At 38.0% G+C, this 25,751-nt stretch overlaps 1 protein-coding gene across 1 annotated transcript; it reads left to right on the top strand.

The window, feature by feature from the left end:
* Positions 1-4,971: 4,971 nt before the first annotated feature.
* Positions 4,972-24,839, top strand: vwc2 (von Willebrand factor C domain containing 2; the record flags this gene model as incomplete). Its single annotated transcript, XM_079248360.1, has 3 exons — positions 4,972-5,622; positions 7,020-7,149; positions 24,688-24,839. The coding sequence occupies 3 exons, from the start codon at positions 4,972-4,974 to the stop codon at positions 24,837-24,839; spliced, it is 933 nt and encodes a 310-aa protein (XP_079104486.1).
* Between the last annotated feature and the right edge of the window lie 912 nt (positions 24,840-25,751).

Below are 25,751 nucleotides of genomic sequence, written 5' to 3'. Positions count from 1 at the left end.
CATGGCTCAGCTTAACATTACTCTGTTTTCTTTCTTTTCTTTCGCTATCACCAGCAAAAATAACACAAAGACTAAGACCCCTGGTCTGTGTGTGGAATTTTAGTTGCTGTTATTCATTATTTATATCCATACATGCTTGCTCAGCAAGTATTGCCTGAATTCTCTGGCTGACTTGTGCTAATGCTAATTCCCTCACTTTTCTTTACAGGCTTTCTTTACAGTGATACTAACTTTAATGAAGACATAAATCTCAGTACGCAACACTTAAATGAGCTTGAGTCATTTTCCAATGTATAATGTAAATAATAACAAAATATAGTTAAAGATGTGTATTTATAAACTGAACCACATAAGGGTCAGAATAGCCAATGTAAATATTCACTGTTGATATAGTGGTAAAACTATTTCTGCCCAAGGTAAACTCACATCAGAGGTGAAGAGTAAAAACACTTATTATCAAAAGCTTAGATCAATAAAATATGCTTAACAGTGGATGGTGTTCAGGTTTAGTTGCGTTGTGAGCTGTTTCAGTCTCAGACTTCAGTGTTTGTGTATAGCTGAAGTTCTAACGCCTGTCATAGATTAAAAAACTAATCACTGAAAGATCATCCAGCCATTTCATAAACAAACAAACATATTGTTCAATATCTGCAAGTTTACAAACTGGGCAACTACAAATCAGCTGAAAATATCCACGTTTATCAAATATTTAGTGTTCTGATATTTTGATAATAAAATCAAATAAATTTTCAGTTTATCTGTGGATCACAAAGCTTCTGCAGCCGAGGGTGGCTTGAAAAAAAAAAAAGATAAGGTGAAATACTCATCAGAAATTCTGAATAAGATGACAACCACAGCTGAACTGATAAAAGCAGAGTGTGGGCCCTCCCAAAACGGCAAATGCTCCCACAATTTCATGCGTTGATGATGTCAGTGTGCTTTTTCTATAGCAGTGGCGTCCAGCTCGGGTCCTGGAGGACCGCAACCCTCCATATTTTCAATATATTCCTAACACACCTGACTCCAATGAATGAGTTATTGTGTGGAACTTCATAGGCTGCCGGATCCATTTTTAATTTGAGTGAAGTGTTTTACAGCAGTGGTATATAGAAAACCTGCAGGACTGTGGCCTTCGAGGACCGACTTTGGACACCCTTCTATTCGTAAACAACTAAAAGACACTGTGTGAAACAAACAGTTGTGCTGCTGTAATCTTGTACAGCAAGATGTAGAAATCATATTTCACATACTTTGTTGTACGGCTGGATTTTAGGTGTTGTAATGTACAGAAACTGAGTTTTTCAATGAGTTGTGGCAGTTTGCAGACCATTCATGCGTTATCCATGCATCACCAATCAGAAGACACTCTCCCCAAATCATTGCGTCTCAGTAGAGCGTTTCCTTGAGACGAAAGCTTTTCCTCATTCTGGGATAATTATAACCATTTGGACTTCTGACGGGTACAAACCTCATTTATACGTACCCAAGACTGAAGCATAGTTACACCCCCTGTTTTATTTAATTCTGCCCATTATATAATTTTGAAAAACGCAAGAAGCTGAAGGATTTGGGGAGTGCGAGGGGTGCATGGGTGAGGAGGAAGCGAGCTGTAAGCCAGTCACCGGTGAGTCATGAATACATGAGGCAGGATTTATGCAGCAACATGGTCAGCACAGCAGGTATTTGACCGATGGGGAGCGATACAAATTCCCAAAGCACCTCACATTTACTTCTTCACCAAGGTTTCTTATTAACTTGAAGAGCAGCATGTTGTTTCAGTATGACTCTGAGCATCCTTCTTGTAAGGGTGACTTGAGGGGTCAGTTTGACAGGCAACCTCAAAGGAAACTAGGATTTGGAAATGACTTCATATGATTATTCTAGATTTATGATAAAGGCATAGTAAATCTAAAAAATAGCGATGAAAGGACTTGGCTCATATCTAATCAATGTTTAATGCCAGCATAAATACTCTGGACCATTAGAGAAATGTAAGCATAATAAACTGACCCACTATCATTTTAGCATTACATTTGCATTTGAGAAAAACAAACTACATCATTTTGACAACTTATGGTTGTTTGACTCTGAGTATTTGGTGGGTTTGGCACAGTAGATGGAGTAAAGTGAAAATGGCTGGTTGACAAAAAGCCCATCTCATCTCAGCATCCACAACATTAGAAAAACTCTCCAGTGAAAAGACTTTATTGCAGATCATCCTGCCATCCGCAACCACTGAGCCTGGAAAGAATGCTGTCCAATGTTACTTCCACACCGCTTACAAGCACAAATTTAAATCCAATGTTGCAAAATGTTGATTAATACCATTGGGCAAAAAGTCTGAAACTTTCTCTGCCTGCAAGGTGATGGTGTGCCATTTAGACAGTGGGTTGAATTTTCTCTTTTTATTGGAAAAGAGCCGTTAAATGGTCACATTTAGTGCAAGAAAACTAAACCCTGTTTGAACCACTAAATGGCGTTATGAGATATTTGTTAATAGAAGTTTATTTTTAAAGAGATTTTTAAATGATCAATTTTGATACCAGAAATTATTTCCATAACAATAACGTCAAGTCATGTTGCTTTCAGCTAAAAGAAAAACATATTTTTCCCTTTTAAGAATGAAATAAGTGATTAATAAACATGTCACGTCCACTTTTGTTTTGAAGCTGCTCTTGGGCTGAGTCTAGACATTAAATTATAATATTGATTGATTGATGTATCAACACAAGTATGACAGTGAAATCAGGTAATATCCCATGAAAAGGCAGTTTTCTTTTAAACACTGTTGCAGATGACTGTTGGCAAATCTTGTGCTGTTGAGGATTATTATCTGCCACGGATAAACACACATTTAGTGTACGCATGATTTTCCATCTTGCCACGAGATATATGTTTCAACACATTTATTATAATTTTGCAGAGCTTTAGGACTTACACAAGAGAGGTTTGGATTTATCCCTGTGCTTGTTTTGTTACTGAACTAAAAATTAGGACCTGTGCAGTGCTACAGTTGGCTGGCTGTGGTCTCAGTAAGATGTAGCACAAATCTGAGCTCAACAAGGTATTTTTGTAGCACAGTGACTGGCTGGTGATGCCAATTGCTTTCGTAAATGTGCTATGTCCAATTTTAAAGTTGAAGAAAGCATTACGTCAACCTGCTATGAATCATGCTTGAATTTCAGCAAGACAACACTGACATGCTCATTCAGGGGACATTTTGAGATGAATTTGCAACTCAACAAGCTATTGCAAACAACCAGCCTCACCATTAAGAGGCAAAATTACACAGAAACAAGCAGCTTTTACAGATTATACTGTCAAACGGACTTTGAGACATACTCGGCAAATGGTAGATGTTGAATTTGCTCAGATTAATCTGTTTAATGTTTCCATAAGATTTCCTGGCAGTGAACAAAACAGATATTTCAGTAGCTCTGTCCTTTGACATGTTGTGAATTTGTGGCCAGATTGTTCCCTGTTGCCAACCAGCCTGTGGCCAACCCAGAACTTGGTCCTGGCATATTAGAGGGACAGCCAGTAACAGCTGTTACGGCAGAAAGGTGAAACTGAGAAACGACAAATGAGGTCCTTTTACTAAAGAGACTTGGCCTCATCTTTCCCTCTCTGTCAGCTGCAGCACTGTTATCGGTATGCACCTCGCTCTGCTTCCTCTTAGTTCCACAGCAGCTCCAAGGATTCTGCCTCAAACACAGCAATTCAGGGGAAAACACTACTCAAATAGCGCTTATGTGCCAACAGTGCCATCCTCTGCCCCTCAGTCTGCAACAGAATTTCATGAATATCAAAATATCCAACTTAAAACATATGAAGAGACTTCGGTTTCCCGTCATTCATACACAGAATTAATGTTGCTCTGTGCATTACAACATGCATAATAGTGTTAGCTTTCTGTTTTTTACCTCGTGCTTAGTTGCTTTTTTATTCTCCCTATCGCTCTTCTGGAAATTAGCAGAGTTTCTTTGAGATACTAATCAATATAGTGAACTATTAAATGACTAAAACAAGGTCAGATGTCACTTTACAGTTAATTGTTTGGTCAGTCAATATGGACTAATGTCACTTTTCCTCAGAACAAGTTGTATGTGTCAAAACGACTGCAGTACGTTAAACAGAGCTCATCGATGGCGCCAAACATTTGTTGTGAGGAAAATGAATGAAAGTAGGCCACCAAACACAGCGAAGCTTCATAGCAGGCATTTGAATTTCAGGATGCTGCAGTAAATCAAGTTAAGCAGGAGACAAAAACAAAAACATCGACTAAAGCTCTTCAAAAATGCGCTGTCTCTGCACTTGATCTGGGGATTTGGCTTGAATTTGGCTGTTGTGCATCAACTCCACAGAGCTGAAAACCCTATAGAAAGTGTGATTCTGTGGGCTTCTTTGCAAAGCTGTGGCAGGTTTGCCTTTAATTTAAAAGTGATACCCTACGTTACATTTACATTATGTTCAGTTTTCAGATCAATTTCTCCTTTTGTTCAGTTGACTCTAAGACATAAAAAAAAAAAAAAAAGCGGCATTGATTCCCATTCTTTCTTCGTAAGAGATACAGAGCTGTGCTGGGCTCAGGTTTCTACCCGGTTATTTTCTTTTTCCTCTTTCACTGCGGGGACTGATTGATGCAGGGAAGTGTTACAGTATGAAGCAGTATCGATTTGCTAACAGAGCTTTGTGACCACTCCTTTTCCTGATGATCCAATTCACTGATGTGACATGCTTGCATTATGCTCAGTAGGATGTTGGTTGACATGATAAAGTCAGCGCTCTTAAAGCACATAGTTTTGCTAAATAAGACAAAGCCCACACCTGGGATAAAAAAAAAGGAGACACAGTATAGAGCACATAACCCCAGCTTAATTTTCTCTTTCCAGATGGACTGGCTCACACCTGAGATGTGAAGTGTGTTATGTGAGCCAAGGTGTTCTCCCACCTCGCTGGTGGTGGGGAGAGATGCTGCACTCCGTTGCCATGACAGCAGAAGTTCTCTTTGTTCTTGGGTTCCTGATGAGCAGCGCTCTGTGTAATCCTATTGCGACCTTACCAGTGAGCCAAGATCGTATAGAAAGGGTGTTGACCCAAGCCAGGGAGGACAGACATCAGGACATGCAGGCCCCCGAGCAGCAGTTGGAATATGCTGCTCAGCAGCGACCAGAGGAAATCAATGATTTTGGACCTAATAGGACAGCTTCGAACCGTGTCAGGCCAAACTTCAGCTCCCTAACACGTGCATCTAAAGGTGGTAAGTCCCAGGAGCTATGGAGTGAACAGGACACCCTGAACCAAATAGATGAGGGCCCCACCAGCGATGTCAATCTCTCTCTGGAGGCCATTGATGAGTATGCCTATCCAGACTACAGAGGAAAAGGCTGCATGGATGAGAGCGGCTTTGTGTTTGCCATCGGCGAACAGTTCACTCCGGGCCCTTCAACGTGCCCTTGCCTCTGCACAGACGAAGGCCCTCTGTGCACCAAGCCAGAATGTCCCAAGGTCCACCCTCGCTGCATTAAAGTGGACACCAGCCAATGCTGCCCACTGTGCAAGGAGAAAAAGAACTACTGCGAGTTCCGGGGCAAGATCTATGCCTCACTGGAAGAGTTTAAGGTGAGCCCATTAACTACACTGACATACGTTTGAAATGTTCAAACTAGAAAGAAGTGCTGAGCGAACACTCCTCGCCATGCATGGATTGTATCACAATCACTACACAGAAACTGGTAACCTTCCCTTACAGCGTGCAAGAAAGCACACAGGCAGATTTATAATGGCAAAGGTCAGCACTTGTCTTTTTTCCTCGCACAACGGCAGAATATTACTGGAGGGTGATCTTAGCCATGCAGCTTCAGCAGTGCTTCCCTATTCAGTTTGTTGATTCACAGAGTTACATTTACAGTAATGTTACAACTATGCCGAGCCCACTGCTGCATGTGGGCGTTTGAGAAAGACAGAGATACATCTGCGAGGTCTGTACTCTTTTATCTTCTGACGCTACTTTGAAACACTTGACTCTGGATTGCACCACAGATTTAGTTCCTCATCTCTGATGAGACGATACATTTAACAGCACCTAATGCTCCTTTTTATGTATGTCTCTCAGCAGAAGATTGAAGCTAATTTAGAATGTCTCCGTTTCACTCAGTGTTGCCGACAGCTCTTTGTTAAGTCTGCACTGAGGGAATTCTGCAGAGGGCTCCACTTCCACAAGCAAACGTCAGCCTTTGAGCTGTGTGGAGGGGAGGCACTTTGAAACTAAGCAACAGGCTGGATTTTATGCTTGATTGCTACATTCTGGGGCATTGTGCTAAGTGCTACCTCTCTTCATTTTTCACTGTGGAGAGCTATGTGGAGGTGCAAGCCTCGGCAATGTACAGCAACGCTGACAGACTGAACCTTGCCTTATTAAGACTGTAGGTGTATGTATGAGCGGCTGCAAATGAAACATGCACCACAAGCACTGAGTGTAAATCAAACTGTGCACCGTTTGTCCCAGCCTTTGCCCCACATCTGGTCTATTTTGAGACATACAAGAACGCTTGGATAGCCATGTCATTTCTTACTCTGTTCACGCGCTGAGAAAAGTGGACGCATCTTTCTTTTGTTTCCCATTTCTATTGATTTCTCCTTATCTTCTGATTGAATAGTGAAGTTCAATTCTCCACGCGGCTCAATCTGAAATGAGGTGCTCATTGGCAATGAAACTGAGAGCACAGAGACTTCCCAGTTGATGTGGCTTTGTGACACTGAATGCACACCCTCCTAAACAATCTAGACAGAAGTCTTATACGGAGCATTGCGTCTGATTGTGTGTGAATGTTTGTGTGCATGAGTCTGCATACTGAGATACTCCGAAAAGACTTTACTGTAGCAAAACAGAGAATGCAACAAACACGAAGCCAAAGATAGAAAGACATTAATTGAGACTATGTTTTTTTATATGCATTTCTATGTGTGAACTTTTTTATTAGGGTGTTAATTACTGCTTCATGATCTCCATAATCCAGGTGTCTCCATGTGAGAAGTGTCGGTGTGAACCCAGCGGAGAGGTGCTGTGCTCTGTGGCTGCCTGTCCTCAGACAGAGTGTGTGGACCCAGAGTATGAGCCGGATCAGTGTTGTCCCATCTGCAAAAGCGGTGAGTGTTGAAGCCATTTCTTTCAATGAAACTGCAGTGAACAACTGATTCCAGTTCAACAAGTGTCCTATTTGTGGTTGCTAGTTTGCTCCAACAGCACAGAGAAGTATCAAACGTTTTTGCTTAACGTCACCTTAACTAAAGTAATGAGAGTAAGGTAGCGTAACATTCATTTTGTTGTCAAGGAGCACGCGGCGTGCTTCACTATATGAAAAATGCAATATCTTGCTAGATTTATTTATATTAAGTCCTGTCAAAAATGTGATTAATATTATACATGCTCTGGCTTGTTTCTGTTTAAACAAAAGGCCTAGGCATACATTTCAGTCTTGATGGCGACTCTAACTTGAGTTGCTGAAGAAGTTTTAAGTATTTTTACATTACATGCTTTTTTTTCCCATCTAGTTTATGATCCCATTGGTTTGAGAGCTGTGGTTGGAAAGGAGGAATTCTGCATCTCAGAGTCGATTAACTGAAGTTGTTTCGGATGATTCCCGACAGCATGTCCTAGATTATGTCCCCTTGTTTTCTTGGTGTGAGTGTAATGCAACATGGCAATGTCAGCAACACTGCTTCCTTCAGCAAAAAGAATGATGACTTGCGATATGTATGTCTGAGTTGGAATCTTAAAGCAGTGCAGGCTGTCTCATATAAACAAGGACAAATTATTTGTGTGAAGAAAAGGAAAAATATCCTGCTTCACCTAAAAAATGCTTCGTCTGTACGAGCCACATACTAGATGACAGAACAGCTAATGCCATTGCTGCCTAAAAGTGCAAGCAACATATTTTTTTCATGCTGTTTGTTGCAATCTTTACATGTTAAATAATTAACACAAAGTATGAATTTCAAACTCTTTTGTAGAGTCTTATCCACACATTTCAGTAAAAATGAGTGGGTTAAATAAACAAAATACTTACTGAATGCATTATTTATCGACTGACTACCATCTGCTCAGTTAATTTTAATTACACCCAAAATATCACATTAGGATAATTAATTTTAAACTCATACAGCATTAGCATCTGCATGTAATGAAAGCTCATGACTAGTTATTAATCAGGTGTTGCTCAATCCCCAATTAAAACCCTGTCTCACAACCTCCACTGATAACAGGTTGGAAAAATTGGTAGTCATGGTGCATTACTCTATCTATTAATATTTGCCTGCTGTAATCTTGGGGAATACATGCTGGTCTTTTGTTCCCTTTTTTTTTTGCTGTACACCAACTTTTTACATATGCACATATTGATCATGCTGAGAAAATGCTTTGTACAGACTTTAGGCAGTGCTCCATCTTTTGTCTATTGAAATGCCCAGAGGACTTAGGGTTTTACTCGAAGACTCATCAGTCTATTAGACACACGTGGTTACAGTGCAGCCAGTGCAGGGATCCAACAGACAGAGGAGAGAACGCATCTGTATTCTGAAAGTTCCCACCAAATCTGTGGGCTCATTCATCCGAGAAGGATTTACCATTTTAAGATGGCATCAGTCCGTATTACCATAAGATTACCACACATTACCATTCAATGAACACGTCAAAGACACCAAGTTACCTGACCACAACTAACTCCCCCACAAAGAAATAGAAGGATTACTGTTGTATTTTGGGATTCTGTGGTTAAAGAAGGATTACACGGGTTTTACATTGTCTGTATGAAGAGTTCTGAAACAATTTCCCTGACTTTGGAGAAGCTTCCAAGAAATTTGCCCTGGGTGATGTCATGCAGTTTATTTGCATGGGGATGGGGGGGGGGGGGGGGGGGGGGGCTTGACTCTAAATGTCAAGCTAAAAAAAACATTCCTTAGTTTAGGGGATAGTTGGTAACTAAACTAAAATTACAATCAGAATTTCCACCGTTCACATTTTTGGTGGCAAAATCAACCAGATTCCAAGTTAATCTTAATCTGTTTAATCTTAAACAGTTTTTTTTTTTTTTTGTTAAAGTATCAAAAATCTACAGCAGTGTTCTCTCAGTGTTCTGTTTTCCAGCAAAGAAGAGAGTAACTTTTAATTATAACACGTTTGAAATGATCCTCTTTCATCCTACAATGTTACTTAAATAATGTAATAAATAAACAATAAGAATTTTGGCTGTCTGAGATTTTGGAATATTTCAACAGAAGTTGAAGCCATAACAAAGTAAAAAAAAGTCATAAAACAAACAAACAAAAAAAAATACAGCAATCTTAACAACTTGATAAGATTGGTTATCAATTTGTTAAGATTGATAAGCATTGATTGATAATAATGGTTATTATGACCATCATGAAAAGTCCTAATCTTCTTAAATTTAATTGACAATCTTCAGAGCTTGCAACAGAACTATGATATTACGACAATTTATTTAATCTGTGGTTACTCACTGTTCGAGTTGAATCATGAGATGAATTTAATATTATCTAAATATCTAATCTGTTGTCTATTTTATGATGTCATGAATTGAATTTATTATTTTAGTTTGACATATAACATTATTTAGTTTGCTTTATTATGCATCAACAAGGACTGAGGAATATAAGTGAGATTGGTGGCTTAGCAAGCTGAAAGTCAAGGCTTTTGTTGAACATACTGATTCACAATGATAAATGATCCTGGACTCATAACCAACTCTGAAGAAGTTTCTGACAGCAAATAAGTAAATGAGTGAATAAATCAACAGATTTAAAAAAAATTATAGGAACATGCAAAGATATAAAGAGCACAAAGCTTAATGGGAAATGCAGGTGTGTTGTGTTTGCATTCAGACAGTGTTGTTTGAACATATCTTTTTAATCTTGTGTTGCAGCTTGCATGAGCATGAAGGACAGTACAGGGAGAGAAATCCTTCTGTTACACAGTAAATGACAAAAACTCAACACAGTTAATTCCAATCAATTGCTTATCATTATATCTATGCACCACTCCCAAGTTATACTGCAGTCATAAAAGACAAATTGGAAAACAGACTGCCCTTTGTTTTTCTTTGTGGCTTCTAAGTGATGGGAAGATAGTAAGATCACAGTGAACATGATAATATTGCAATAAAGAGGATGGCAGGTAGAAAATTTAACCATGAAAATGATAAATGATGGCTTTTGTGCTGTTTTAAAAGAAAGTGTGATGACAGGCATCAGCGTTGTGCATTTTGAGGTATAAAGCGACACTGAAGAAATTTAGCTTGCTTTGGAAATTGTCAAACCCAAGTTTGCCCTTTAGCAAGCCTTGATCTGTAATGTTTCTCTGGTTTTGGCAAGAGGCTGTGAACCTTTCAGAAAATGTGAGAATTTAAATCCATCTTTTTTGTGTCAGCTGATACAGTCAGCTGCAAATAGCTGTAGAAGTAGCTATAATAACAAACCAGCCAACAAACAGGATAAACACAGTTTTCTAGTTGGGCATGTTTGTTATTATATTGCACAGAAATCTGCCTGTATATTAATTTTAAAATACCTGCTTTTTGGGTTTGCAAAGGGCCTGGAACCTTTGCCAGCTGCCACCAGGTGAGAGTCAGAGTGCAACAGGGACATGCTGACAATCCATCATAGAGCCTAGAGTAAATTGAGAAAAACAACCTTTCACTCTCACAGTTACTCGTAGCCTCGGGTTCGACTGATCATTTCAGAAACATTCAGGTTTTTCACTGTGAGGAAACTGTAGTGGCTGTTCATATGCAAAGAGCATACAAACTGTAGTCTCCTGGCAAAATGAACCAAAACACTACGAGATTTTCCATCTCATCATATTGTCAGATGCCATATTTTGATTGGGGGCTTTTGCTTTATATGACTTTTGAACAGCTGCAAAATGATACGCTTGAATACTACATAGCTCTTCTTGAAATATACCTTGCAAATTTCCCTTCAGTTTTTTTCCCCTCAGAATTTCTTTTATAAACAAAGATCCAGCTGTTTTTCTTATTAAACTATTTGTGCTGATTATTCAACCACTAATGTGTCATGACCATCCAAGGCAGGTGTCAGTAAGCACACACTGAATGCACAAAATTGAACATCCCTTTATTTGGAGAAACAAGATTATCCAAGAAAAGCCTCCCTTCTTTGCAACTCCATGAAGAAAAAGCTGCTTAGGTAGGTTAGTGGAATTGGGAGGAATTTTAGAAATAGTGCCCTCTTTAACCTGGTGGTATTATTTCCTTTGACTTTGCTAAAACTCTTATATATTCATGCTATCTCCATCAGCTCTGTCTCACACTCTTTTAGTGATATCTCCAGAGGTCCTTATGAAGAAGCAGAAATAACTTTTTGCAGTATTTATGCCTCATTTGCGCAGTGAATGTGTTTATAAGGCTGCAGCACGTGATATTTATAATATATTTTTAGGACTGTGCCAGTCATCTAACGCTCCTTCTTCATTTCTCTGTGTCCTGCTGGTGTTGACTTATCATTTGCTTAGCTGTGAATACCAAAGCTCGAGCTGTTAATTAAGCCGAGTTGTGAAAATCTGTATGTGTTTTACAACCGCTTATTGGATGAGGAATATGTCTGGCTATGATTTCTGTGTACGCGTCTGGCAGGGTTCTGACAGTGTAACCAAGAAGTGTAAACACTGTCATCAATCTCAGAATAATCTTTGTAAGTGTCAGGGTGTTGGAGAAAATGGAGATGTCGGTCAGGGAATAGCCAAAAACGTGTTCCCTTTGAATCAGTAATTGCCACCTGATTGCATTTGCATTTCATTTCACACAGGACTTGACACCATAAAGTAAATGTAATAGGCAACATGTGAAAAGATAAATACCAAAGGGTATACCTCACGAGATGGCTGGAGGTTATATTAATTGGATGTAAACAGGAGTAAATGAGACATCACTCTTAATCATACTACTGTTCATCCCTCAGCTCCTATCACTGTCAAAGTGATTATACATGAGATTTTACTTGGTCTTTTATTCATGATGCTTCTTCTCCAGGTATTTATACCACTGTGATTTAAAATGAGGAGGACCACTGATTGTCAGCTTCTATCTCACAGACGCAGTTGATCATACAGTGCTCAATATTAGACAGCAGCAAAATGATGAAATACCCGTGATAAGGTTACTCTGGGTCGTCAGAGAGCTCTTCCCCTGGTTCTGTTGTTTGTCTTGTCTGCAGATGTTGTTTGAGTGTGGGCAGATGTTAAGACCTCCAAGGATCTTCGATGCCTCCAAAGTGTCACATCAAAGCTAAGCTTAATGGGAAAGGATTAAATCCTCATCCAGATGGATAATGTCACCGGAAAGGAAAGGAAACGGAGCCATAGAGTTTAAAAGTATGCAGAGGAAGCTATAAAAAGCCCAGAAAAGGACAGATTTAGGATAAAATCGGATTTAAAGATTGGGTCAACAGGGGACAATTAATACGAAATTCAACAAGTCCCCCGTTCCATCTTGTACCCTCACTCCGTTCTATATTTCACACTGCTGATATAAATCACAATGAAGTATTTCTATGTTTGATAAGTTCATCAATTATGCAGGGGCATTATCTTGGCCTTTTCAGGCATGCGAAATCAATGCTTATGGCAGAGCACCCTGCCTCAGATGTGTTGCTTGTATGCAAGAAGACACTTGGGAAAGAGCCAGGGGAGGAAGATGAAAGTAAGAGGTATCGCTAACATCCACCCCAGACAGTTGTTCATGAATATCAAAGAACAGCTGTGAATGGAGGCAGGTTCTCGTCATTTTTTAGTCATTATCTTCAAGCACTGGAACACATTGCAATTAAATGGTTTCATACCCTCAAAAGTTTGTGGCTGTCATTCGCTTACTGCCATAAAGTTTAATTTAACAATATTGATTCATGAAAAATGCTTCTAGCGAGTGTGAGGCAAGGAGTATGATTTTTTTTTAGAGCTTCAAATATAGTGGAAATGTTTATTTTCTTTGGCATTTAGGTAAAGGCATGGAAGTCTTACTGTTTTTTCGCCAGCTGCATCTGCTTTTGAGGAATGCTCAGGAGCAAAAATCAATGCTGAAGAAGTCTCTCTCACCAGCACCTCTGCTGCAGCTCCATCCCTCTTTGCCTTTGCTCTTGCCGAGCATCGCCTTGGCAACGCATGAGGAAACAAATGGTGCTCTTCAAGACTCAGACATTAGGGTCAACACTAATCTGGGGGGGATGTGATAAACAGTCTGAACTGGAGCCAAAATCACTTCAAATAGAGCAGCACGAGACATGGTAGCCTGCTTGTTGAAAGAGAGATACAGACTCATTGAAATTAGGGGAGACATGATTCATTCAGTACTTTAAAGATGTGACAGGTATTATTTGGTAATGAAAAACATTATAAAACATGAGTTAAAAGGAACCGTATATATGGAGATAAGATGATACAGCCTGTCTGTTTAAAGGGTCTTTCATTGCACTTTGTCAGCACAGATGGAGAGTAGGACAGCAAATAGTGTTAGACGTGTGTAGAGCACTCAAAGAATAACATCCAGATGTTGTGTTTATAAAATACATATCATCATACATATCATAATACTGTGATTTGCTTTTTGGCTGATAAAATAATAATTTGATTAATTTTATTTAATTTCTTTTGTGAAATGTTGTTTTATAAACTGCTCACCTCTTTTATTGACGAGTATTCATTTACCAAATAGATACGAACCCAAAATACTGAAATGACTTATTTAGAGAACAATAATTATCTCAAGTTTTCTATCATGTTAATGTCATCATTATATCAAAATAGTGTAGAAAAATATTTTCTGTTATTACAAACTGTTTGGCAGACCTCATACACCTCCATACTGATGCTATCCTTGTTATTTTGGCTCAGATCATGCTAAATTGTAATTTAATCAATATTTATTCAACCAGCGTGATCCTTCTGGCTGTAAATTACATGAAGCTACATATAATAAATGCTCTTATGATCTTAATTTTAGATTTAAAGACATTTCTTTACACTTCAATGAAAAATATAACTCCAAGAATATCAAACCCGTTGAATGGAAGTTAAATTTGTCATCACGACAATTAATTGGTAATTAAAGTTGCAGAAACTTTTTACGTAATGTCTTTTTTTTTGTGCATTTTTTTCTGTTGGAAGGATGCTAGAAGAAGGAAATGTTTTCTTGAATATACTTAAGCAAAGTCTGTAAATAGAGCCAAATGTACCAGAGAAATCGGAAGGAATTTTCTGTTGTAATTTTTATTTATTTATTTATTTATTTGATTATTTGCAGTTACACATCTGTTTTCTTGAGTCATCTAGAATAAGTTTTTTTTATATAAATAACAGATAAGTTCAACAGAGCTTCAGTACCCTACTTGCATACACCTTTCTGCAGATTCACAGTATGAAGTGTGCAAAGGCCTCAAAGGCTCACAGGAAATGCATCTTTTTGTGACTGTTACCTAACTTTGAGCCACGTGCTTTTCTGCCTGTGTTATGTTTACATTTATATAATATTGTTGGGATGTTCAGTTCTTTTCAAAAGTTAAAGTTGTTACCACGAGTGTAGAGAGGGAGAGACACCCACCTTATTGCTCTAATCTATGTCTTGCATTGAGTGTATAGGGATGATGCTGGAAACGAACCCAATCATTGATATTGGATAAACATAGTTCAATCACTTGTTACCAACTGAAACAGGTCATCTAATCTGGTCACTGTTCAGAAGGTGTCATTCTATAAATGAAACAGAGCTTATACGATGAAAGTACAAAATTTCCATATATTTAGATTAACAGACATATTACTAAATTCAACAGGGCATATTCTTTTGAGGTTCTGAATTTTCCATTTTTGGATAAATGGAAGAGTCTGCATGGATTAACAGTTAAATGTCCTGGAAATGTTCTGTCAGGACATTTTCTGCTTTCTTACAGACATTTTTTTGGAGTGTATTTAGAACATGGCTACAGTTTCCCAGAATATTTCTCTGTAGGTTTGATTTTAAGATAAAATGTATGAAAATGTGTAATTCTCTAACATTTTTTCCTTTCTGTTGGACGAGAGACTAATCTGATGAGAAACTCCTAATAAGATCAGTAGCCATCAAACGCAGCATGTGAACCCATGTAGTAACAAAGCTAATGACATTGCCTTCACACTGGAAAATAGCCAGTATTATTATGTAGTTATACTGACTTTAGATTTGATTCCAGCAGCAGATGTGAATTAAGTTGGGACAGTGGCAACATAAAGTAGTACATGCTGTAATTTAAACAAAATCATTAATTATTAGGATTCATGAGGACAGTCATTTACTGATGCTGCTGCTTCCTTGTTGCAGATGAACTGAGATGATGTGGAAAACTCCTGGTCTACAATAATAATAATAAAAAAAACCTCAGAATGTCCTCTTTGAAAATCATAGATGCAGGATCCTGAGGGTTATGGAGAAGGGGGCCAAGCCTCTTGTCAGAGTTGAAAACCCTGCATCTGTGATTGCATGGGGGTGCATTAGTGCACATGGCATGTATAACATGCACAGCTGCAAAATCTCCATCACTGATGAATATAAGTTGGCTTTTAATTCATTCTTCTCGTATCTGAGTTGATTACTTATTAGATCTTTGTTGATACTTTGTGTAATATACATTAATTCAAATCTGGAAACCAACTGATCGACACAGTTTATGGTCTCTGCTGCATCCATCTTAAGCCCATTCAAATATGATTGTTCAACTCTTATTAAACATCAAATGGAGGTCATAAAGTTTTTAGCAGCAATATCTGATCGGTTGTCTTTATATTCTTTAGATTATTATGCTGCTACCTGCCTATGATTGGGAAATTAGAGTTTGGGATTAAAGTTGTGCTTTTTAAAGTTTAATTAACAGAGTAAAATATTTACAAGCTTCACAATACGTCAAACATGACAGTATGAGTATTTTGTGCCAGTTATATGGTACATAATGACTGTAAATCATGAATCAAGAAAAATAATCAAATTTGATGTGATCCAATATATTTAGATCATTTTTAGGCAGAAAATGGGTCACTTAGACATCCAAAGAAAGTTTTTTTTTTTTTTTTTTTTTTTTTACCTTTGTGTCCTCCTTTGATCAGATCTCTGCATTTCATTATGCCATTTTCTGCTACTGGCTCTCGCTGATTTGATTATAGCAGGGAAAGGTCACAATAATGAAGATAATATCTACATTATGTCTTAACAATTACTGTGCTGCTGGGCTGCCTTTGGTCTGCTTGTTAGGTGTTATTTTCCCAATGTTCATTTGAATAATAGACTCAATTTATGTAATTTCAAATTATTTTTCCTCAGCATGGAGAAAGAGTTGAACAAAACTAAATAAGAAAATCATCCAAGTTTGATATTTGAGTCTGTTCAGTTTTTGATTAAGTGAAGGTCATCTGATGCAATCTGTCATCTGAACGCATCTGTGATGGCTGGTCGGGATTTGTGACTCCATCCCTGTGAAGGATGCTGATTATGACGGGAGTCAGGAAGTCAGTCCCAAAGCTTATCATCAGGCGGAGCAGCTAATAATGTAGTTAAACAAACATAGTATATAAGACGGCACCTCTGTAAAGTCTGTAGCTATGATGCAAAGCTGTTTGTATTTAAAGCCAGGGTCTGTCTCAGTCTGTCTCTGTCTCACAGTGTCCTTGAGAGAAATTATTCATTTTATTGTTAAATCCAGCAAAGTTCTTCCATTTTCCAGTCTTTAAAAAGCAGGGCCATTTTTATGCAGCATTTATAATGCAAATGTACTCAAGAAGCGCATTAAGATGAGTGTGTTATGCTTTTTTTTTTGTCTTTTTCCATTACCTTATAATGCAGCTCTGCAGGTTGTAACATGTCAGAATTAAGGGCTGTGATGATCGGCTCGCATCCTCGTTTTCCCTGTCCATTATCTGAACTGCTAAAGAGCCAAAAACCGCAGGTGCTAATGGCTATCCCTCTCAAACACTTTGCATGCCAACTTCTAACATGCTGCTGTGACAGTTTGGGTCCAACTGTTCATGCACATGCACAACCCATTTGTCTCCGACTCTTCGGGTGCTGTTGAAAAGCTTTTGTGAAGCCTCGTGTGCCTATAAAAATCTTTTTCTGCAACAGAGCATGAGAGGCAGAAAGACAGTGAGTGATGTAGGAATGGGATATATTAATGAAGGTGGGTGTAAAACGAATGGCTGAGTAAGACCAGCAACAAGAAAGCACAGTGGTGCCAAATCCATGCATTAATTAACACAAATAAGTGTCACACACATGACTGGATGACAGCCTGTGTTTTAATCCCAGCTCCAGAAGGAAGTGTTTTGTGTTTATTTGAGGAATTAGAGGATTATATTTCTTGCATTTTTCCTCTCTGAGCGTATCCTAGACATGTGCATTTTTTTCTTGTAAACGTGTTTCTAAATGCTGCTAATGATGATGAATCAGTAGCGACAGCCGCCTGGGCCACAGGATGAGTTGTTATTCAGATAGGGTGTGTGTGTTCATCTGAAGACTTATAAATGTGTTAAATTTGACATCTTGACGGCCCTCGGCAAACTGTTCACATTGATTGATGTGCCAGAACGCTCCTTCAGGGTTTTGCTGCTCAATGAAATGCAGTAGCTGCAGCTGAAAGACTCACCATTTATCAGCATCTTAATTAAACAACAGAGTGGCTCAAGACCTTGTTAGTCTTCGTAAAATAACCATTGTTATGCTACACCTGATGTTGTAAGCAATTCCCGCGATGTTTATGTTTTGCTGTGCAGCTTAAGAGATAATGGATGATTTATGAGCACTTTTTATTCCAGCCATTGGTCGAGGACAGAGGCACATTCGCCAAACAAAACCCCCTCCTCTCACATGCTGTCTGTGACACATAGAAGACATTTATGTTCTGCCTGTTGAGCCTTCCGATGCAGATTTTCTTTTTGTGCTGCAAAGAAAAACAGCATCCTCCAGGTTTTTAGGCACAAAAAAAATATTAAAAACAACAAACAAACAAAAAACTGTTATTTTACTCAGTGTTGACTTTAAGTAAATGACATGTAACATATTAAACTGTGGTATTATCAAAAAGCGAATATTCAGTAAAACATTTGTAAAACTTCATTCAGCAGCAAAAACTTGAGGAAATCTTTTTTTAAAAAAAAACATTATCAGCCCCAATCATCACCCCTCCACCAATGTGCTTGACAGTTGAGATCAGATTTTTGTACTGATATATTTATTTACAAGGTTACTAGACTTACAAATGTGTGTGTGTGTGTGTGTGTGTGTGTGTGTGTGTGTGTGTGTGTGTGTGTTGGGGGGGGGGGGGGGGGGGGGGGGGGATACTCCATTCAATTCAATGCGAAAATTTAATCAAACAAGCTTTGGCTATTGACCTTCGTCAAGGATGGCTTGATTTAGAGTCACAGGCTGTGCCTGAATGTGCACAATATTCCCTAACCCCTCATTTACAACATGGGGCTGCTCTATGTAGTGCACTCATGTAGTGCACTCATTCAGATGGCGATTTGGACACAAAGATGGCTACCACCATCTGTTACCACGACAACTCCAATGTGTGTCAAGTTGTCATTCCAAATCAAGTCCAAACTCATGTGTGAAAATTTTTCCTTATATTGTATTTTATTTATTATTGTGGCTGTAGATTCCATTCTTGATAAGTTTTATTGATTTAATTTGCTTGCATCCTTTGTGCGTTATTTAGAACTGCTCCCTGCACTACTGCGCACTAGCCCATAGATGCTACCTTAAGTTGTAGATAGAAGTCTCCTATAAATAGGAAAAAAATCTGTATCTCATGGAATTTATAACCTATTTATGTATCAAAGCTTGCACCTTTATAAAAACAAAACATAAAAAAGGCTACTCTGGTCTTTGTTCTGTAATATAAGTCTTAAAGTTTGTTTAGCTGTAACTTTGCAAACATAAGATGTGCTGCAATTTTTTTCACTTTTTTGCAACTCTTTAAAGCAAATCAGCTCAGTCTTTTTCTAATTGTACTGACATGAACTTTAACATTTAACCTGTTTAGTGAATCTCATAGAGTAAGACATGTAACTGCTGTTTTTAAAATTTATTTATTATATGCTCTTATAATTACACAATCTGACCTTGGTGTGAACTTGCTGAGGCATCTACTTTAGTAAACATTGGAAACCGTCTCAAATCTTTTCCACTTATGAGTAATCTTTCTCATTTTCTGATGATGGACTCTAAATTACTTGGGAATGACCTCGTGTTTTTTTCAAGATTGATAGGCAGCAACAATTTCTTCTCTAACATAACTGATACTGATGTCTTTTCTTCTTGGTGTTGTGTCAAAACACCTGAATGGTCCAGACCAGCAAATGGCCAAAACGTCTGCTTTGACAAGGTGCTCAAATGTCTAAATGGTTATTCAGCCAAGGAGATTTTATCAGTGTTACCTGGCAACTTAATTAGTATGAAAGTATTAAAAAGGAAGTTATATTTTGATGCGAGTTTTTTTTTTTTTTCATAAATTTAACTTTTGTTTTTCTTTTAAAGTTTTTTTTCAATGTTATGTGACATGACATAAAAGCTCAGAATACAAAAGGTATTCTTTCTGTTTCACATGACTATCATGGAAGCACCAAAACTATCTAGATTCCAGTGGAGGTCTGATTGGTTTCACATGTTCTTTGCACACTTTTCAAGCTTATTTCTTACCAACTACCGAACAAAAACTTCCATTAGCAAGAGCCAATTTTCTGCAAAATAGCACATGAACAGTCCCTCGGGCTGCACTTCAAAACTTTATTAAGGCACTGCGTAACATAGCTTAATTTGTTTTTTTATGCACTGTTCACACTCTGTGCACTCCAACCTCGAGGTTATGAAAGGAGAAAAAGCGCCTTTAGCAAGATGTGTGCTTTACTGGTGGTGAAGCTGATCGAAGGAGTGTGGAAGAAATTGTAATTGAATACGTTTCGTGTGCACACTGAAAATGGAGAAAATACAAAGACTGCATTGAAAAAATGCTTGAATTTAATACCTGAACCCTGGTATAAGACATGAAAGAGATAAACATGTCCTTAAGAATTCAGTGTACTCACTACAATCCCCAGGTGCATCTCTCTTCTGCGAACAGATTAGTGTTTCTGGATAAAAATCCTCCTCTTCATAAACCATGAATGGCCGCTTAGCAGTTTGAAGGGCATGGGAAAGGAAAATCTATTTTTTTTTTACCAGATACAAATCCAGCTGATGATTAATAGTATAAAAAACCTGTAAGAAATTCCACCTTTTAATGGCACCCCAGTGAAAAGTCAAATTCCCTGTGCTAAATGTGAGCAGCTGTCAGAAATGTGAAGTGACAGTTACAACTGTGTTCACAGATTTTTGTGCTTGTGCTTCCTATATTCCCCTAACCAGGACTCTATTTTGGGAAACAGCAAACCGACCCCCCCCCCCGCCCCACACACACACACACACACACACACAAACACAAAAATGATGTGCGGGTCCATTTTCCACTGAGAGAAATGAAACAAAGCACAACATACTCTGTCTCTTGTGTTTACTGTCCTCTTTGACTGACTGGATTCATTTTAACTGGGATGTCATGAAAGAACCACTGAGTTGAATAAACTCCATATGGAAATCTGGTCATTGCAACAGATGTGTCATCTAAAAGTAGCAGTAAAACAATACCAGAGATCTTGCTCTACTTTCAAAGTGGCGCGCTACCCGCCACCCAACTGTGTAGCTCTATATAGAAGTTTTTCTATCAGGGGTCTTTGTTAAAAGTTTAAATTCATGACTGGACAATTATGCTCATTTTATCTAACTCGATAACTGTCCTGGGCAACAGTTTGTTATCTAGTCAGTTCAGCATGGTACGTTTATATACTACAAGTCATATCATGAACAAAAGTAGAAAAAGCACTTGGAGGGCCAAGTAGATCAGATCACTCCCAAAATATAACATAATCAATGTCAGGCCAAGACCCCTTCTTAGAAAAAAAATATCACAAAAATCTGTCCAGTTTTTCATAAAGTTGCTAACAAACAGTCAGACGGACAGAAAAATAAACACGAGCAAATGCAAAACCTCCCTGGCAGCTATAATAAGCAGTCAACACCAGTGATAGAGCTTCTCAACCTTACTGATCACCTCGTACCACCAACAGTCTCAGAAACATAGGAATAAATCGGAACCAGGTTTTAATATGTAACAGACCTAATTAACCAATCCTGTTCAAACATCATGCACTCATTGCACAGGAAGAAATGCATCCTCTTTACAGCTGAAGTTTTAACACATCAGTACATAATCTAAAAAAACACTAATGCAAAATCATTTGGTGCAAACATGGATGACCTATGAGCTATGACACTGCTCATGTTTACACAAACACGTGTTTTGTTTTTTTTTATCAGAAACCTAATTGTGACAAAAAAAAGCTAAAAACTTTTGTAAATATATGAATTGTCAAATTCAGATCAAGTCACCCTCATTCGGATCAAAATGCCAAACTTCACTTGAGAGGATGGGTCATGCAGATTGTTGCTCTGATCAGCACGCATGGAAACATGTTCTGAATTTTGGGTAGAAATTATACTTGTGCACTCAAAATAATCATTTTTTCTTCTATTCCTATTTCCAACAAGCAGACAGCAGTACAACTGTCAAAATGATTAATCCGTTCACATGTCATGCACATAAATGTGTCAGAATAACTTTTTCAGAGACACTGTTAACTGTAGAGCTCTGTTCCTAATTGTAAACTGATTGAAGAAGTTTTGCACATGTAGCGATGACTGTGTGTTGCTTATTAGACAAAGTCTTGGCTGGCCAAGAATACAGCCTTGGCCAGCTGAGAGCACATATGAGGGTATATGATAAATAAAGTTAAAAAAAAAAAACCCAACTATGTCATACTCTACGAGACTCACTAAACACATTACATGTTAAAGTTCATGTCAGTAAAATTAGAAAAAGACGGAGCTTGCTGAAATTAAGCTTTTGTTTTCCAAAAAGAACATGGCAGCACAGCTTGGGTTTTTAAAAGTCACAGCTTAACAAACTTTAAGACTTATGTTACAGAATCCAACAAAGGCTTTTCTGGATGATTGAAGTCTTACATCTATGTGGAAGAATTTTGGTCGACTCTTCTTGACAATGTTGTTTTATTTGAATTAGCATGCAAGATCCCACCATAAAATTTCAGTATCATTCGGGAGCCATTCTCTTTTACTTTTGTGACTGTGCTTGAGATCATTGCTCTGTTACATAACTCCATATAAGTCAAGCTTCAACTTTCAGACAGATGGCTAGCAGTTTTTCACACACTATTTATTTTGAATTACTTTTATCAGATCATTCATTTAATGGCAGGGATCAGAGAGCTTTTGTTTGTCCTCCTATGTAAAACCTTAGTACAGACAGACACTGTGTTTCCTTTTAAATCTGACATTACTTGACAGATAGAGCGTATTCTTAGAACTGTTGACCCAGAACAACATTTATCCAATGTCAGCATTTAGCGGCCAGAGAGCATCAAGGAAGTCAAATCTGATTTGCATTCATTAAACCTGAACAATGAATGAGGCAAATCGATAGTTCCAATTCAATGAGGATAGATAAACTAAATGAAAAGAAAAGAACAAGAATGTTTGAAGTACATGACCAGTCTAAAGTTTGGACACACTTTCCCATTAAATCCAAAGTGTCCCCAAACTTTTGACTGGTGCCGTACAAAGAATTAGACAAGTGTTTGGTGTGAGACCCCCATGACCGCTGATTGTAGACAACTCTTTATCTTTCAAAACCATTAAAAGGTTAAAAAGTTAAAAAAATAAATAAACTTTCAATGAAATTTAAATTTTTTTTCTTATTTTGCTTTCATTCACTGTTTGCCGTTGCTGTTTTATCATTGTTTTACATGTGAAAAAAAAAAAAAACTCTGGTTAGGGTTAGGCATTACTATGGAAGCGTAGAGCTGTCATCCTCATAAAAAAAAAAGTTTGGGCCTTATTACTTTATAACGTGATAATTTTATTGTAAAAACGTGAAACGTATCACGTTATAACGTGATAGTTTAGGGTAAAAACGTGAAACATATCACGTTATAACGTGATATGTTTTATTGTAAAAACGTATAACCACTTAAATGCTGAAGGGATTACATCGCTCAGCTGGCCCGGGAGCGCCTTGGGACCCCCCGCAGAGTTGGCAAATGTGGCTGGGGAGGGGGGCTTCCCTGGTTACTGCTGCGATCAGAACCGGTAGAAGAGGGATGGATAGATGGCACTTGGATGCACCGATGATGTTTGCATTCATAGCGATTCTCGTGCCACTCAAGTTTCAATGAGAAATGATGCCACGTCATGGGGATTGGACTCATTTTTCCTTCTGTACAGACCCATGCCTTTTAAAACTGTCCTTAAACTACGCATATTTATTATAATGGATCGAAAGTGTTCCAAAGCAGCATAATTTCACAATGTCTCAACCCAAGTATGAAGAAAAACTCTATCAAGTCCTGTAAATGAGCCATTTGTGATCTCCTATCCACCCCGCACACAATTTCCTCATCTAAAGTCGAAAATGACCAAGTCCACGTTTTCAGATACATGGTATGTTTGACGTTTTTACAATAAACTTATCACATTATAACATGATATGTTTCACGTTTTTACAATAAACTATTACATTATAACGTGATACGTTTCACGTTTTTACAATGAAACTATCACGTTATAACGTAAGAAGGCCCAAACTTTTTTTTATGAGGATGACAGCTCTATGCTTCCGTATATTACAAACATAAGGCTTAAACTTTATTTAAATATGACTTGAGTACAAACAGACACTCTACCCAACCAATCTACCTAATATATTGTATTCAAATAGTGCTTTTGGATCACCAGACCAAGTCCCACTTCCTCAGCTGAACCCACAAAAAGTTCACAGGTGTGAAAATGTTACTGGGTGGCATGCAAGACTTTATCTTTATCAGAATGAATGCTTTCTGTTGAGTTGTTTTGTAATTATTTCACCTTTTAGGGTGAGATTATGCTGAAATGGTACCATTTAGAGGTTGTTAATGTTAGTCTGCATCAAGACTGAACAGTCCGTGACTTTCCCAGGTTTCAAGTTGGTATCCTTCAGTCGGTTTTTAATTGGCATTTTTTTTGAGCAACACAGTGCAAGGTGACTTTGAATTGTCTGGTTTGTCCTTAATACCTTTTTAGACACTGAACAAGGTCCCTGGGTGCTCTTGAAACAGAAAGGCATGGACATGTGCAACCTGGAAAAAAAACTGTTAACTTTTTTTGTCTTGGAAATAACTTCAGCTCCAAGGTGAGGAGGATTTCTCTGTGTCTTTATGCTTTTAGTTGTACAACATTAACCTACCCATCATCAAGTTTCTGTTGATTTAATTTGACCCAAGCAGAGTTCCTACAGCATATTAAATCAGAGGAGCAAGAGAAATTCATACATTTTCAGTGTTCTGGGCGAGCGTCTGACCTCGATAATGTGACATGGTGCCAACAACACAAAAGAAACGAATAAAAAATGCATAGGGTTGATTTGAAATTCCATTTTCAAACATAATATAAAACATTTTCTTCCATGTTTTTCTTGTAACACCTACAGGGCCAAACTGCTACGCGGACACAGAAGTGATACCGGCTGGTCGAGAAGTTAAGATTGACGAGTGTACGATCTGCTATTGCACCTATGAGGAGGGCACTTGGCAGATTGAGCGTCAGGCCACCTGCAGTAAAAACGAATGCCAGCAGAGCTAAAGACTGGCACAGCAAGAAGGGGCAAAACTGCACAATACCAGTGCCAATTAGCATGTACACTCTCGGCCTTTCACCCAGTCTACTGGACATCAGGGTCGGTCAGCAGCCCTCCAGCATTTCAGCATTTATACTGTAGTCACTCCTGGATGACTGAAAATAAAAATGCTTTTATGAAACTTTATAATCTACACACAGAATATCTATTTATCTATGTATGGAATTATTTATGAATATAAACAAAATATAGGGGTATGCTGAGCTAGTGAAAAAAATATTTTTTATAACCTCTGTATTTTGATAAGCAATGTATTGGGCCAGAGGTCAATCAAACAACAGAATGTAAAGAACATACACACAGCTGTCTTTGGAGGTGAAAGCCTCAATGTCTCAACATGTGGTGCCGTCCAACAACACAAGACACTGGCCCCCTCTACCACCAAAGTGCAGACTAGATTGTTCATGTCAGATTGATGGATAATTTGCTGTGTAGGATGACAGGTTAACCGTTTAAAAAAAAGAAAAGAAGCGAAAACGGAAATTGAAGTGGACTTGACTGTTTCCTGAATTCTTTTATTCATTTTATTTTATTTTTTATTTTATTATATTTTGTTCAGATGTGCTTTTAATTTAAAGTGCTTTTTGTATTTCTCTCGGTACTGTGTGTTCATGTTTTAATTAATGCCAATATGTGCTCTGTAAAATACTCAACTGTTACCTTTTTATAGCTGAAGATCTTCATGTTGATGGTGTTTTGCATCTACTAACTTGCATATGAATAAAGTCTCTCAAATCTTCAGATGAGACTGCAATGGAATAATTTACCCATATGTACATATATATATATATATATATATATATATATATATATACAGAGAGAGAGAGAGAGAGATCTGATACTGATACTTCTGACAG

This window comes from Telmatherina bonti (genome assembly GCF_933228915.1).
Source record: "Telmatherina bonti genome assembly, chromosome: 11".
Classification (NCBI taxonomy): domain Eukaryota; kingdom Metazoa; phylum Chordata; class Actinopteri; order Atheriniformes; family Telmatherinidae; genus Telmatherina; species Telmatherina bonti.
Note: the sequence above shows the minus strand (reverse complement) of the source record. Positions and strands in the feature narration are given on the sequence as shown.